General features: G+C 41.5%; 1 protein-coding gene across 1 annotated transcript; it reads left to right on the top strand.

The window, feature by feature from the left end:
- The first annotated feature begins 308 nt into the window (after nt 1-308).
- LOC103699425 (cytochrome b-c1 complex subunit 7-2, mitochondrial-like) lies at nt 309-16,419 on the top strand. The gene is made up of 5 exons (XM_039117293.1): nt 309-353; nt 604-709; nt 13,256-13,413; nt 14,869-14,916; nt 16,092-16,419. Exons 1-5 carry the CDS (start codon nt 309-311, stop codon nt 16,158-16,160), a joined length of 426 nt encoding a protein of 141 aa, XP_038973221.1. The 3' UTR covers nt 16,161-16,419.
- Nucleotides 16,420-17,107: the final 688 nt, after the last annotated feature.

Here is a 17,107-nt window from a genome sequence, read left to right as displayed (position 1 = left end):
AATTTTCAATACTTTAAATAACATGAATTAATTGATTATTGGATACATCGAATAAGGAACTTCGAATCACATAATTTTTATTATGTAAGTAGTAGGTGGTGGATCATATCCAGCAGCTCGGATCATTGATATGGGATCCTATCATCCAATCCGAAAAAAAAGTATAATTCTACTGGAGTTACATCAAGTGTAACTTAAACCTCATTCATTCAAATAACTGAGAATTACAAAATGATAAATTAAGCACATAAGATTAGGTCCATCATGGACTGGGCTTTATAAAATATATCAAATCACAAGTCAAAGGGATGTCAGGTGAGAAATGTTGCCTTGGAGATGAATATGACTCCAGGGTTCCTGATCCAATATAGCATCATGTCACATATAGATCAGAATCTTATGTCTATAATTCAAAGTTGACCTGGTCCAATCCATTGCCACCCTCGTCCTATAGACCTAGCAGGACTCAATCTCCGAAGATTGAGCCCTGGCCGGGACTCAGTGAAGCCCGTAAGCTCGCGCTTCGCATTCCAGTGGCGGATGGATCGAAAACCAACGAATCAATTGATAAATGGCGATTCCAGGTGAGGCGAAATGCTGTAGGAATCGCCGTCGTCGTCGGGGTTGCAATCTTTTTTCCTCAACCCCCGCCGCAACTGGCTCGCCGCCCAGCACTACAAGGCCCTCTCCAAGCGCTTCAAGAAATACGGTAGTCCCTATGTGTGGAGTGATTGATTAAAACCCTATTTGATTTTGATGAGCTCAAAGCATTTGAGTATATCTTTTGTTTATTAATGAATTCAATTGAGTGTTTCAGTGAAAATCTTGTCTAAGTATTTCTAGACTTGGTTCAAGATATTTTGGATAAGTTAAGAAGTCAGTTTGAACCAAAGTCTGAGACTCGAGTCGACTCCGGAATATTACGAGTCGACTCCAAGCGTATCAGAATCACTGGCACGGGCTCGAGTCGACTCCGGATCATTACGAGTCGACTCCGACTGAGAACTGACAGACGAACAGAAAGACTCAACTCAAAACCTGTCAGCGAGTCGACTCCTGAAGTGCGCGAGTCGACTCCGATGATTACCGAGTCGACTCCAAGGAGTTACAGACAGAAAAGTCAGAGAGCGATTTTCGACCCTGAGATTCGAGTCGACTCCTGTGGAACGCGAGTCGACTCCGATGGTTGGCAGGTCGACTCTCAGTGGTACACAAGGCAAAAGTCAGAGAGCAGTTTTCGAACTCTGAGATCCGAGTCGACTCCCGCAATGCGCGAGTCGACTCCGAGACAGCGCGACCCCAAAAAGACAGAAGACCGAATTATTATCTCTGGGAGCCGAGTCGACTCCCAGACAGCTCGAGTCGACTCCAAGGCAGCGCTACATCAAAAAGGCAGAAGGCTGTGTTTCGAAAACTGAGAGCCGAGTCGACTCCAGAACAGTTCGAGTCGACTCCAAGACTGGACGAGCCAAAAGACAGAAGATCGGGAGTTCGGGCTCTGAGCGCCGAGTCGACTTCCAGGATTGTCGAGTCGACTCGAGTGGGCCAAGTTGAAAAATTAGCTCCATGGACTTCATGGGATGAGCCGACTCCGAAAATGGCAAGTCAGCTCCAGAAGTTGGCGAGTCGACTCCGGGTTAAGTCGAGTCGACTCCCAGTCGCGGAGGTCACTTTAATTCAAATCCGGAACAGTTGCCGAGCCGACTCCAGAAAAGCATGAGTCGACTCCCGCTACAGCCGAGTCGACTCCAGATCGCGCGAGTCGACTCCGACCCCAACGGACATATTGTCAGGATGTGCAGAGTGTGCAGAACGGGCAGAAAAAGGTGTCTAACGGCTAGTTTCCATGGGGGATGGCTTAAATAGCCACAGAGGACTGTAGCAAGGCAGAGAAGCACCATTCCACTCAAAGAAATCAAGCATCCTATCTCTGCCAACTGGTTTTCAACAGAAAAGAAGGAAGAGCGCCATTAACTCCATCTAGCTACCTCTTCCCAGCATTTAAAGAAATCTCCTCCTGCCTTCAAGTCGACCAGACATTCAAGAGGAGACTCACAATTCAAGAAGCCCTACTCTACTCCAACTCAAACGTGTTTGAGGGCTCTTAACTTCTCTCTAGTTTATATTGCTGCATATCTGTTTTTTAGAAACTCTGTTTTTCTGTTTGTCCTTGTTCTTTCCATCTTGTCTTTGCTTGATTCAATCAGGGGATTGAATCAAGAGTGTAGAGGTTGGTTGGTGAGCCGAGGGTAAAACCAACGTGTAAGGGTTCGATTGTAATCCCGGGAAAACAATCGGGGTGGTTCTAGTCGGTGAGCCTGGGAAAACCGACCGAGTTCGTTGTGAGCTCGTAAAACAACAAGTTGGGTTGTGAGCTTGTAAAACAACCGGCTGTAATCCAAGGGGTTATAGTGAATTCCCAAGTGAGACTTGGGGAGTGGACGTAGGAGCAAGGGTTAGCTCCGAACCACTATAAACATTGTGTTTGTGATTGCTTGTGTCTCTCTCTCTCACTCTCATTTCACTCACAGCATATAGCAACTAATTAATCATCTTGCAAAAGTATTAATTAGTCATCCACAAACGTTTTAATTGCAAAATTATTTTAAAACCCAATTCACCCCCCCTCTTGGGTTGTCTATCTGGGCAACAAGTGGTATCAGAGCCTAAACTCTTCTACCCTAAGAGTAAAAGATCAAAATGACAACCCCATTTGGATCTTCCCACATTGAGGGTCAGTCCACCCAAAGACCCCCATTCTTTAATGGATCCGACTACTCATATTGGAAGGCTAGAATGAGAATATTTATCCAAGCCCAAGACTATGAGATGTGGACCATTGTAGTAAATGGACCATACATCCCATCCATCTATGTAGAGGGTGTCACTGTACCCAAACTCGAAAAGGATTGGGATGACCATGACATGAGAAAGGCACAACTCAATTCCAAAGCAATGAATGTGCTTTACTATGCATTAGATAGGAATGAATTCAATAGAGTCTCTACTTGCAATTCTGCAAAAGAGATTTGGGATAGACTTGAAGTGACCCATGAGGGCACGAATCAAGTCAAAGAATCCAAAATAAACATATTGGTTCATAAGTATGAACTATTTAAGATGGATTCTAATGAAACAATCACTTGCATGTTCACTAGATTTACTGACATTGTCAATGGCCTAAAAAGCCTTGGCAAAAACTATACTAACAGTGATCTTGTCAGGAAGATTCTTCGCTGTCTACCAAGGTCATGGAAAGCCAAGGTGACGGCAATCCAAGAAGCCAAGGACTTGAACAAGCTACCACTTGAGGAGCTTCTTGGATCCCTAATGACGCACGAGCTAACAATGAAGCAACACAGCGAAGAAGAGTCCTCCCATAAGAAAAAGGTAATAGCTCTCAAATCTACATCATCTAACAAAGACTTGTCTTGCAGTAGCAGCAGTGAAGAAGAAGATCACGAGGGAGAGGATGATGAGGCTCTTCTCGTACGTAAGTTCAGAAGATTCATCAACCAAAAGAAGTCCTTTCATCAAAGGAGAGGCCCCTCAAATTTCTATCGAAAGGATAAAGGTAAGGAAAGGAAAAATGAGGGGATTGGATGTTATGAGTGTAAGAAGCCGGGACACATCAGAGCTGAGTGTCCTTTACTAAAGAAGGGGAGCAAGTACAAGAAGAAGAAAGCCCTTGTCACCACCCTATCGGACTCCGACACATCATCATCATCATCGGATGAGGAACAAGGAGAAAAGGCCAATTTCTGCTTCATGGCCAATGAAAATGAGGTAACATCCGCACCACATTTAGATTTTACTTTCGATGAATTATATGATGCTTTCAATGAATTAATGGATGAATACAAAACAATAAACGTTAAAAACAAAGAACTAAAAGTAACTAACCAAACTCATCTCCGTAAGTATGATTCATTAGTTAAGGATAAAGATGTTCTTATCAAAGAAAATGCAGAACTTAAAACAAGCAACCAAATCTTGATACAAAAGAATAATACCTTAACTAAAGAAAATGAAAGGCTGAACAAAGAAACATTAGAACCCAAAAACAATAAACATATAAATGAGAGTCTCACAAAAGAACTAAATGATCTAAAAGCAGAAAAACAAACACTAACTAAAGAACTTGAAAAATACAAACCCTTGGTTGAAAAATTTACATATAGTTCTGAAAAATTGAATATGATACTTAATAGTCAACGAGCGGTATTCAATAGAGCGGGTTTAGGGTATAAACCTAAACATAAGCAAAAACTTCTTAGTAACTTCTTTGTTAAAGCAGGGGAAAGTAAAACTAAGAAAATAACCTGCTTTTGTTGTGGAACTTTAGGACATAAAGCAAATGTGTGTAATTATAGAAAAGGGAAAACTAAAAGAAAAATTAAGAGGGTTTGGGTTCCAAAAGGAACCAACATTACTAACCATGAAGGATCCAAGAAAACTTGGGTACCTAAGATTATATGATTTGCTTGTGTAGGAGTGTCTTGCAGCCAAGGTCGACAAAAATTGTTGGTACTTGGATAGTGGCTGCTCAAGATACATGACGGGTGACAAGGATCAATTCTTCACCCTTGAAGCTAAGAAGGGAGGTGTTGTGACTTTTGGAGACAATAACCAAGGTCACATCATTGGTATAGGTAAAGTATAAATTATCCCTTCAACTTTAATTGATAATGTTCGATATGTTGATGGTCTTAAGCATAATTTATTAAGCATTAGTCAATTATGTGATAGAGGTTATAATGTTATGTTTAAACCATCACTATGCATCATAACAAACCCAAATGACAATAGTTTAGTTTTTAAAGAAATAAGACGTGGAAATGTGTATGTTGTAGACCTTGAGGATCTTGCCAAACACAACCCATGTTTAGTTGTTAATGAAACTAAGGATAATGATGCTAGTTGGTTATGGCACCGTAAGTTAGGTCATGCAAGCATGGACACCATATCTAAACTAGTTAAAAGAGATTCTGTGATAGGTTTGCCAAAATTAAAGTTTGAAAAGAATAAAATATGTGAAGCATGTCAATTTGGCAAACAATCAAGGAACTCCTTTAAATCTATAAATTGTGTCTCTACCTCTAGACCTCTAGAACTACTACACATGGACCTATTCGGACCAACTAGAACCACAAGTCTAGATGGAAATAAATATGGTCTAGTTATCGTAGATGATTATTCTAGATATACTTGGGTCATGTTCTTAGGCCATAAGGATCAAGCATTTTCAATTTTCAAGAAATTTCATAAAGAAGTAACAAATGCTAGAGATACTTCAGTAATAGCTATTAGAAGTGACCATGGTACCGAAATTGAAAATCATTTATTTGATGAGTTTTGTAGTAAAAAGGGGATAACACACAATTTTTCTGTACCTAGGACACCACAACAAAATGGAGTTGTGGAGAGGAAAAATAGAACTCTAGAGAAAATGGCTAGAACTATGTTGTGTGAAAGTAACCTCCCTAAGTACTTTTGGGGAGAAGCCGTCAATACTTCTTGTCATATATTAAATAGAGTTTTATTAAGACCCATCATAAAGAAAACACCTTATGAACTTTGGAAAAACAAAAAACCAAAAGTGAACTATTTTCATATTTTTGGATGTAGGTGTTTTGTTCATAATAATGGAAAAGATAATCTAGGAAAATTTGACTCTAAATCTGATGAGGGTATATTCTTGGGGTACTCCACAACTAGTAAAGCCTATAGAATCTTTAATAAAAGAACCCTAGTTATAGAAGAATCCATACATGTTGTTTTTGATGATTTTAGTGATATCTCTTCTAGCAAGAGAGTTAATTTTGATGATGATGGTGAAATTCTTGAAGAGAAGATAGATGAGATGACATTACAAGATGATAATCAAAAATTAATTGGAAATGCATCATCAAGCCAAGAGGCTATTATGGATCATGGGCTGACTAAGGCTTGGAGGTTTGCTCACGGGCATCCTAAGAAATTAATTCTAGATGATCCATCTCAACCTGTTAGGACTAGAGCATCTCTTAGGAACTTAAACAATCATCTAGCTTTCGTTTCACATTTTGAGCCCAAACACATAGAAGAAGCTGAAAAAGATGTAAATTGGATAAATGCAATGCAAGAAGAATTAAACCAATTTACTAGAAACAAAGCATGGAATCTAGTTGAAAGACCTACTGAATATTCAATTATAGGTACCAAATGGATTTATAAAAATAAACTTGATGAAAATGGAATTGTAATAAGGAATAAGGCTAGACTAGTAGCAAAGAGTTATAATCAAGAAGAAGGTATAGATTTTGATGAAACCTTTGCTCCTGTAGCTAGACTTGAGGCAATTAGACTTTTACTAGCATTTGCATGCTCTAAGGACTTCAAATTATTTCAAATGGATGTAAAAAGTGTATTCTTAAATGGGTAAATTAATGAGGAGGTATATGTAGAACAACCTCCTAGTTTTGAAAATCATCAATACCCTAATCATGTATATAAATTGAACAAGGCACTTTATGGTTTGAAACAAGCACCTAGAGCATGGTATGAGAGGCTTAGCAAATTCCTATTAGAACATGAGTTTTCTAGGGGTAATGTAGATACAACATTGTTTCTAAAGAAGAAAAACAAAGATATGTTGTTAGTGCAAATTTATGTTGATGATATTATTTTCGGTGCTACTAATAATCGCCTCTGCGAAGAATTTGCTGACTTGATGCAGAGTGAATTTGAAATGAGCATGATGGGAGAGCTGAATTATTTCCTCGGGCTTCAAATCAAACAATCTGAAGAAGGCATCTTCATCAATCAAGCTAAATACATCAAGGAGATGCTTAAGAAGTTTGATATGGAGGGAAACAAGTCAATCAGCACCCCCATGAGCTCATCATGCAAATTAGACCAAGATGAATCAGGTAAATCTGTAGATCAGAAACTATATAGAGGTATGATAGGATCTTTATTGTATCTTACTGCAAGTAGACCTGATATCATGTTTAGTGTTTGCATGAGTGCTAGATATCAGTCTAATCCTAAGGAATGTCATCTAATTGCAGTCAAGAGAATCTTTAAATACCTAATAGGAACAAAGAATATAGGGTTATGGTATTCTAAAGAATCTAGCCTAAACTTAATAGGATACACAGATTCAGACTTTGCTGGATGTAAACTTGATAGAAAAAGCACCAGCAGGTCATGACAATTTCTAGGAGAAAACTTAATCTCATGGTTTAGCAAGAAACAAAACTCGGTTGCATTATCTACTGCTGAAGCTGAATATGTTGCAGCCGGGAGTTGTTGTGCTCAAATCTTGTGGATCAAACAACAATTGGAAGACTATGGCATTAAACAAGATAAAATTTCCATTAATTGTGATAATACAAGTGCCATTAACCTAACTAAAAATCCAATTCAGCATTCAAGAACTAAACATATTGAGATAAGACATCACTTCATAAGAGATCATGTACTGAATGGTGATGTGACACTTCAATTTGTTTGCACTGATGATCAATTAGCTGACATTTTTACAAAACCCTTAAGTGAAGAGAGATTTAGTGTGCTTAGGAGGGGATTGGGAGTGATTGATCCATCCTAGTGGTATTTTCCACTAGTTCATTGATTTTGATGATTAGATTGTGGCTAATTTAGAGTTTCTTTACAATGATCATCAAATCAGATCATAACTTAGTGATTTTTCCTCATTCGGCATGAACATAGCATGATTTTTAGGTGCGTGCCAGAGTTCGAGACGACTCGAGCAAGTTTCAGAGTCGGCTCGTAACGGGGAGTCGACTCGCATACAGTCGGGAGTCGACTCGAGGTCAATAGGCGCATAAGGAGAGTCGACTCGCGCATACTTTGGAGTCGACTCGAGGTCGAGTCGACTCGCGACTCAGAGGAGTCGACTTGCAGTCAGGATCCGATTTTTTAACCCTAACTTCATCGTTTACTCAACACTTCTATTCACCGCCGCCACTGTTCACAAGCCCTAGAGCCGACTCCTAGAGCGTCTCCGGCCGACCTTAAGGTTTTTCCCGTCCATCTTCCTCGCTTCTTTAGGTTCCTTCCTCTTCCCTAGGTCAAAATGCCTCGTAAAGCCGTTGTCCGGAAGAGACCCCAACCCGCGACCGGTGCCGAGCGGCGTTCCAAGGCTCGGAACGATCCCGCGAGGCCACAACCTCCGGCTCGTTCCCCGCCGAGGGAGGTTCCCTCGAGGCCGTGCGCCGGGAAGGCGGTCTCCACCGGGAGATACGTCGATTTCGACTATCTCTCCGGGAGGGCTTTACTATAGGAGAGAGACTGCGGGCCCAGGGCTTAGAGTATTTTTGTTCCCTAGATCTCCCCACATACCCTGGCCTAGTTAGGGAGTTCTACGGTACTGTACATAGGGGCGATGGGGGTATCGAGGGCACGGTAGCCGGTGTCCCATTGTTCATTTCGGAGGATATCATTGCTCAGGTCCTCCATCTTCCACAAGTAGGGGTGGCTCCCACACACCCCGAGGATAGGACTGAGGCCCTTACGGCCATTCTAGGACATCCACCTCAGTCCCCCTTAGATGAGGTGTCCGCTAGCTCACTTTCAGTTGAGATGCGGCTCCTCTTGAGTATCATCTCTAGGTCCCTCTTCCCGAAGACTGGCCGCTTCGATTTTGTATCTGAGAGAGACCTAGCTCTTATGTTCTACATCCTCCAGGACACCCCAATCAACTTTCCCAAGATGATGTATAGATACCTATGTGAGCCACTAGATAGACCTAGGCTCACCCTCCCCTATGGCATGATGTTCACTCTTCTGTTTAGGGAGGTCGAGATTCCCATTCCTGAGGGGGAACCCTCTCGCGCATTGCGATGGACAGATCGCATGCGTCCGGAAACCCTACACAGGATGGGGTTTCGGAAGGTCGAGGGAACCTGGGTTAGGAAATCATCCACCTCCACACATACCACCAGACATTCCCCCAGTCCTGACCCAGACTCAGACTATCCTACCTTTCCCTCCACCTCTGCTCCCACCACCTCTGTCGGACCCTCCTCCTCAGCTCCACCTACTCAGCCCATGGAGGTCCGGATCTCTCCTGAGCAGCTCCGGGAGTTGCGGCAGGAGATAGTTAGAGATCTCTGGGACGACCTGCTTAGGGAGCTCCGAGGTACAGTGACTGCTCCCTCTCCTGCACCTTCTTCAGCGTTGGTACCTTTCCTGTCAGCCGTGACTGAGATGACGGCCCATGTGCGGGAAGAGATCTACAACGTCAGGAGCTTGATTCAGGCCCAGTTCTCCAGTATGAGCGATGTCACGAGCACCACTCGGAAGATGCGCGATGACATGCGACACGACATGGGAACCACTACCCAGGGGGCCGAGCGCTTGGCGAATGTGCTCATCGCCAAGCTTGACACACTTCAGCAGTCGGTGACCGAGCTCGATACGACACATAGCAGGGCCACCTCGGCCATTATCCGACAGCTCGAGCACGTCACCAATGTAGTCACACTACTTGCAGAGCGCATGCCCCGAGGAGCCGCATCCTCCTCGAGGAAGCCTTAGATATCTTTTTGTATTTTGACATGTATTCTTTTTGCTTTACTTATTGTATTCACAAATGTATTTACATACACATCAATACAATGAGTAGACATATTCTCTTCAATTTTGTTCAATTTGCTCTCTAAATGATTGAGTGTTATACTCACTTCCTTTTTGATACGATGACAAAAGGGGGAAGAAATATTTAATAGATATGTAAATGGAATCAACATAAAAGAAATCAAAAATTAAAACATAATTTGTTCTTAGTGGATTTGGTACCTCGAGGCTCATTATCTCTCTGTTGGGGCTCCTAATGGAGTAATCTCCAGAATCTATTCAAGGAATATTCGGAGATTAGTTGAATCCTACTCAAGAACAAATTGACAGATTTTCCCTCTAAAAACCAAAAATTTCAGTTCAAAAACTTCAATGCATTAAAAGGAAATTCAGAGAATCAAAACAAAGTAGAATGCATATGTTGAGGGGGAGAATCTGAATTTTTAAGAAAGTCAAATCATTAAATATATATAAGCCAAATAATTGAGTGCATGACATGAAGGCTTATATAATTCCAAATGAAAGGGGGAGCTTTAACTCCAAAATTTATTGTTTCACACCTTTCAAGTTTGGATAAATTAAAAAACCAGACACTTGAATTCATTTATAGATTTCATTTCCTTGTTTATTGAGCAATTCACTTTACATATACTCAATGTTTTGTCATCATCAAAAAGGGGGAGATTGTGGAGTGATTGATTAAAACCCTATTTGATTTTGATGAGCTCAAAGCATTTGAGTATATCTTTTGTTTACTAATGAATTCAATTGAGTGTTTCAGTAAAAATCTTGTCTAAGTGTTTCTAGACTTGGTTCAAGATATTTTGGATAAGTTAAGAAGTCAGTTTGAACCAAAGTCTGAGACTCGAGTCGACTCCGGGATATTACGAGTCGACTCCAAGCGTATCAGAATCACTGGCACGGGCTCGAGTCGACTCCGGATCATTACGAGTCGACTCCGACTGAGAACTGACAGACGAACAGAAAGACTCAACTCAAAACCTGTCAGCGAGTCGACTCCTGAAGTGCGCGAGTCGACTCCGATGATTACCGAGTCGACTCCAAGGAGTTACAGACAGAAAAGTCAGAGAGCGATTTTCGACCCTGAGATTCGAGTCGACTCCTGTGGAACGCGAGTCGACTCCGATGGTTGGCAGGTCGACTCTTAGTGGTACACAAGGCAAAAGTCAGAGAACAGTTTTCGGACTCTGAGATCCGAGTCGACTCCCGCAATGCGCGAGTCGACTCCGAGACAGCGCGACCCCAAAAAGACAGAAGACCGAATTATTGTCTCTGGGAGCCGAGTCGACTCCCAAACAGCTCGAGTCGACTCCAAGGCAGCGCTACATCAAAAAGGCAGAAGGCTGTGTTTCAGAAACTGAGAGCCGAGTCGACTCCGGAACAGTTCGAGTCGACTCCAAGACTGGACGAGCCAAAAGACAGAAGATCGGGAGTTCGGGCTCTGAGCGCCGAGTCGACTCCCAAGATTGTCGAGTCGACTCGAGTGGGCCAAGTTGAAAAATTAGCTCCATGGACTTCATGGGATGAGCCGACTCCGAAAATGGCAAGTCAGCTCCAGAAGTTGGCGAGTCGACTCCGGGTTAAGTCGAGTCGACTCCCAGTCGCGGAGGTCACTTTAATTCAAATCCGGAACAGTTGCCGAGCCGACTCCAGAAAAGCATGAGTCGACTCCCGCTACAGCCGAGTCGACTCCAGATCGCGCGAATCGACTCCGACCCCAACGGACATATTGTCAGGATGTGCAGAGTGTGCAGAACGGGTAGAAAAAGGTGTCTAACGGCTAGTTTCCGTGGGGGATGGCTTAAATAGCCACAGAGGACTGTAGCAAGGCAGAGAAGCACCATTCCACTCAAAGAAATCAAGCATCCTATCTCTGCCAACTGGTTTTCAACAGAAAAGAAGGAAGAGCGCCATTAACTCCATCCAGCTACCTCTTCCCAGCATTTAAAGAAGTCTCCTCCTGCCTTCAAGTCGACCAGACATTCAAGAGGAGACTCACAGTTCAAGAAGCCCTACTCTACTCCAACTCAAACGTGTTTGAGGGCTCTTAACTTCTCTCTAGTTTATATTGCTGTATATCTATTTTTCAGAAGCTCTGTTTTTCTGTTTGTCCTTGTTCTTTCCATCTTGTCTTTGCTTGATTCAATCAGGGGATTGAATCAAGAATGTAGAGGTTGGTTGGTGAGCCGAGGGTAAAACCAACGTGTAAGGGTTCGATTGTGATCCCGGAAAAACAATCGGGGTGGTTCTAGTCGGTGAGCCTGGAAAAACCGACCGAGTTCGTTGTGAGCTCGTAAAACAACAAGTTGGGTTGTGAGCTTGTAAAACAACCGGCTGTAATCCAAGGGGTTATAGTGAATTCCCAAGTGAGACTTGGGGAGTGGACGTAGGAGCAAGGGTTAGCTCCGAACGACTATAAACATTGTGTTTGTGATTGCTTGTGTCTCTCTCTCTCACTCTCATTTCACTCACAGCACATAGCAACTAATTAATCATCTTGCAAAAGTATTAATTAGTCATCCACAAACGTTTTAATTGCAAAATTATTTTAAAACCCATTTCACCCCCCCTCTTGGGTTGTCTATCTGGGCAACACTATGGATCTCCATCTTTCTCTTCTAGGGTTTCTGATCTCGAATTGTGGATCCCTTTATTTGATGGATTCTGTTGAGGGAGTGCAAGTTCCCCCGAGTACATGAGGACCTTGCCGGTACGGGACCGGATGATGGCCGACCTCGGGCGGCCGAACTTGATGCCCGACTTCAGAATGCCCGACCCGAAGAGCGCCCGACCTTGGGAGTCGGACTCCACCAACTGTCCACTGTGGGTACTTTCCCCTACGGACCGACGCAGGATCACGCCTTAGGTGGCTTACTCCACAATTAATACGCCCGACCTGGCGCCCCACCAAGCGTCTAGCTTCAGGGCTCTTGACCTCGGAAGTCCGACCTCGCCGCCTACGTACCGCGGTTGCACCCTTCTGAAGTCCGGTCAGGGGCCATACCCTGCCACCGCCTCCAGCATTTAATGCGGCATGATCTCTGCAAACCCCCGACTCACTCAACAATTAATGTATATCTCCGGCTCACTAATGTATATCTCCGGCTCACTCAACAATTAATGCGCGTGGCTCCTATTATCTACGGATCTTCAGTCCTCCACGGTAAATCAGCTCGGCAGCGTTCGGTCAGCCGTGACAACTCTCTGATCCCGGCCTCGCCTCCAACATAAAGGCATTAATTCACTAGTCGCGCACCAACTCAAGCGACGTGCTGAGTCGTACGGCAACCTCGCCCCATCACATTACAGGTAATCCGACCCCCCTATAAAAAGGGGACCCCTCCTTCCCAGGGGGGTTGGACTCAGAAAAAGCCCAGCAGAATATATCTTCCTCCTCTCTCCTTCTCCAAAATTAAGCTCCCCTCTGACTTAAGCATCGGAGGGCCGGCGCCGGAAACCCCGGCCACCGGCTTTTTGCAGGCCCCCCACGGAGGACGCCGCTCGCCGACGGATCGCCGCCCGCCAGTGTTCGCCGGAGCTCCTCCTCCTCAGCCGATGGCCGCCCCGGGTCCAGTTTCTAGCAACAGATTCTATTTTGTTTTATGTGTGTGTGTGTGTGTTTTTAAATTTTGTTTATCTCTCGATTTAGGGTTGCGTTACGATGATCTCTACGATCCTATGTACGATCTGGACATCAAGGAGGCGCTGGCCCGGCTCCCGCGCGAGGTGGCGGACGCGAGGAACCAGCGCCTTAAGCGCGCCATGGATCTCTCACTGAAGCACGAGTATTTGCCCGAGGACTTGCAGGTCTGAGCATTTTTCGATGTTCCCTTTTTTGCCTTTGCTCGTTTTCTATATTAGTAATCTGAAGAAGATTTACAGAGCTGTCATGTGGTTCTTGATTCGTGTTAATGAAGGTATGCGTTGATAAAATGATTGATTTGTTAAGGGTTCTTTTGGAATTCGATGCATCTTTAGTTTAGACGAGCTATGATATCCGGAAGATAGGTTTTTGGTGATTTTGAATGATGTATAGGAAACAGAGGAAACAAAAAATGTGCCCAGAAGTAATTATTATTTTCTGAGATCCTTTTAGTTAAGTTGATGTTGATATCAGATTGTCAGATTCTCAAGAATTCAGGATGTTACACACGGTGTGAATCATTTACCAGCTTTTGCTAACCTGTCCTGTGGTGTTGTGTTTTGCTTGTGCTTTCAAGTGCCTGAAGCTGCTTGAACTTATGAAAGTTTTGTTGGTTTCACATGACTCATTTTTCAACATCCTTTCCATCTCCATTTTTTTTTTCACCAAAAACTTTTACTCGATTTGAGGTGGGAGAAGCTCTTCTTTCAAGAGAAAATCAAAGAGAAAATATAGGGCCAGGTATTCTCTAAACATGGCAAACATTTTTTGTTTTGAAGGTAGTGATTTTGAGAGAAAGTGAAATGTAGGTGAGCGGCTTAAGATAAACATATCTTAACCACTTTTCAATAACTTTTTTTTAAAATTTTTTATTTAATCAGATGGGAGAAAATACTTCATTTTCTTGCCTTGTTCTTTTCCCCTGCTGATTTATCTTCTTTTCTCACTTTCTTGGCACAAAACAGAGCCTAAATCAATTTGTTTAGTAACACTTTTTTAAGAGACTTACTATATAGGAAACATGAAGAACATAATTATGAGGTATAGATGGTCTTACTTAGGTTCATGTAGAGAAATCATTTGATCCAGACATATGCCTGCATGGCATTTCTCTGTATGGGCTAACTGTTCTGGCTTTATTCATAAAAGTTATTTTAAAGAATATATGTAAATCAGCTCTTGTTCTCCACCCTTTTTTTTCTGCTTTTGTAGACTATACCGCCCCTATATATTTTTTTTGAATATGGAAAATACTTGCATAGGACATCCAAATGTGGGGCATCAAATCATTTTGTTTGTTATGAAATTTTCAACTCATGTAATAATGTCTATATGTATCTAGACAACCATAACTACATGCCTTTTATGACTCATTTTTTGTTCCCTACATATGTATCAACTATACTTTCAAGGTGGTGCTGCTGATAGGTTGGGATACTTCTCGTTTGGCAGTACATAACTGTTGCAAGTGATTAGCCATGAAGATCTTATTTTTTTTATGCACCAATTACTTTTATGGAAATAAAATCCATGTTTATATTGTTTCAGTTTGGTTATGAAGTTTTGCCTTTCGCATCTATCTTAATCGCCAATACCAACCACTTTTTCGGTCTTTGCAGGCATTGCAGGCACCATTTAGAAGCTATCTTAAAGACATGTTGGCTCTGGTAAGTGTTTCTATGAGCAAATTTTACCTCGAGTTGTTTTCAATCAGCTTCTGGCAGTAACTCGGAATTTTTGTTTATGTGACGTGGATGATATCCTTCTGCAAATGGCCTCTTCAAACCTTCTAGGTGGACAACCTTTTTTGCTTCTCTGCCTATTTATTGGAGTTGCATTATGTAGTTTATACAGATTTTTACTGTAAATTCTAATTCTAATGATGAGCTGTTTGAAAGTTTGCTAGCATTGACGTATCCATTTAATTTGCTGAGCCTTCTAGATGAACATATGGCCAGTCAATTTGAAAACTTGGTGTGCTTAATGTTCTTTATATTTGATTATATTAATATAACAACAAATAGATTATATTCTTATTATATTTGGTATCGCCTTTTCTGAAAACATTGCATAAGATGCTGCATTAACTATGTCTAGCTATATTCTATGCTTATTATATGTATATATATATATATATTCACCCAAAACTGGCATTAGTCTGTGTTTCATGTAAGCAAAGTGCTTTGGTTTCGCTACTATTAAATTCCGTGCACAGGTTGAGGTATGCCTACCAGACCTTTCCATTGAGTCTGATAAAAAGAAATGAGTTTAATGCATTCCCTATTTGGTGATGTGCGCTTCTTGCTCTCTCTTCTTGAGAAAGAAATAAGAAATGCAATCAAAAAATATATATATATAATATCCATTTCTATTACTAAATCTCATTCCATCACCAACTGATGGAGTCACATGCATCCATTAGGTAGTCCTTCATTTGCTTGCACATGCTGGATTCATGGCAAAGAAAAGCCTTTCTCTTCCAACTACGAACCAAATGGTTTCTACCTCTTTCACCCCCATCTCTAGTCTATTCACTCTTTCTTCACACTAGTCTTTTCATCTTCAACAACTGGAATCACTGTTATTTTTTTTTGTGACATCATGAAGACCCAACCTTTGATCAACATGGCATTATATCTGAAATTGTCATCAGAATTTGATTGTAACAGTCTGGACATCACCAAATTTCCTTTGGATTATGGTACTTAATTCTAGCAATTGGCATGTGGTGCATTTGACTGATATAAATGGAGTATCTGATGAATGACTTTTTAAACCACTGAGTCTACTATTTTTTCCAGCTTAAGTTTATGCTACTAATGGTCACTTTTATTTGTTGCAGGTGAAACAGGAGAGGGGAGAACGAGAGGCATTGGGAGCTCTACCTCTCTATCAGCGAACCATTTTATGAGATATCTTGCAAGGATGCTCCTTTGTTTAAATTGCAACAAATAAAATAAAATGCAGCAGTGACATTGGATGCTGCTTTTGGTTTTTGTTATCTGCTTTTTAGGATGCTTTATCTTTTATTTGCTTGTTTTTGGCAATCATCACAGAAATCTGCATTCTCAAGCATTTTCAGATATCAGTCTGGCAAAGCTGGCTCTTATGGGAAGACTGCATGATTATTGAAGGGTAATATAGAATAAGCAGTTGTTATTAGTTATAAATAGATTGTTTGAATCCCAGGCTGTGGTGATGTCATGTTAATTACCTATTTAAGATGGATCTGTTGATCAAATGGCACAATCTCATAACTGATCCCCATGAGTATTTATTATTGCATGACTAACTCGAGGGGATGATGAGGATTTTAAGAAGTGCTTACAATCAAACAAATTGATCATATTCCTACCGTAGATACTGTCACTTGATCCACCGATTCTCTCATAACCAAATGGGTAGAATTGCTTCTTGATTAGGTTCTTGAATTTGCTCTATATCAAATTAGAGATATCATTATTCCTTCTGTACGGACTCTACCGGACAAGAACATGGCTAGAAAGTTTGAGACGAGCAAAAGCTATTTTCTAGATATTTGAGTATATATAAATAGTAAAATAGATCTTTAATTGGTTTAGTTAGTTATCTACAATTCAAAATCTCATCCAAAAATAGCTAGTCAGAAAGTATTTTTTGAATTTCTTAGTATTTATATAGTATTAAATATATGCTCGCACGGATTCTCACAATTAATATATTTTTTTAGTTATGGTAAATGTAAAGGTACATTGTTTGTTGATCTTTAACTTAATTTCTTTCTGAATTCAACCAAGAGGATAGGGATATGGATGGGACTTAGTTTGCACCCTCAGCTTCTGAACCAATTTTCGAAGATCAAATGTCCTCTTGGCCTCT

This window comes from Phoenix dactylifera, unplaced genomic scaffold (assembly GCF_009389715.1).
Source record: "Phoenix dactylifera cultivar Barhee BC4 unplaced genomic scaffold, palm_55x_up_171113_PBpolish2nd_filt_p 000204F, whole genome shotgun sequence".
Lineage (NCBI taxonomy): Eukaryota > Viridiplantae > Streptophyta > Magnoliopsida > Arecales > Arecaceae > Phoenix > Phoenix dactylifera.
The sequence above is the reverse complement of the archived record's forward strand: the minus strand, read 5'-3'. Positions and strand labels throughout refer to the sequence as shown.

What these genes read in the sequence shown, in the direction of transcription:
- LOC103699425 (XM_039117293.1), top strand. Translation starts at nt 309, where the DNA reads ATGTCAGGTGAGAAATGTTGCCTTGGAGATGAATATGACTCCAGG. An exon ending in GAGATGAATATGACTCCAGG is followed by an intron (nt 354 to 603) that starts GTTCCTGATCCA and finishes GAAATGCTGTAG; the next exon opens with GAATCGCCGTCGTCGTCGGG. An exon ending in ATTTGCCCGAGGACTTGCAG is followed by an intron (nt 13,414 to 14,868) that starts GTCTGAGCATTT and finishes CGGTCTTTGCAG; the next exon opens with GCATTGCAGGCACCATTTAG.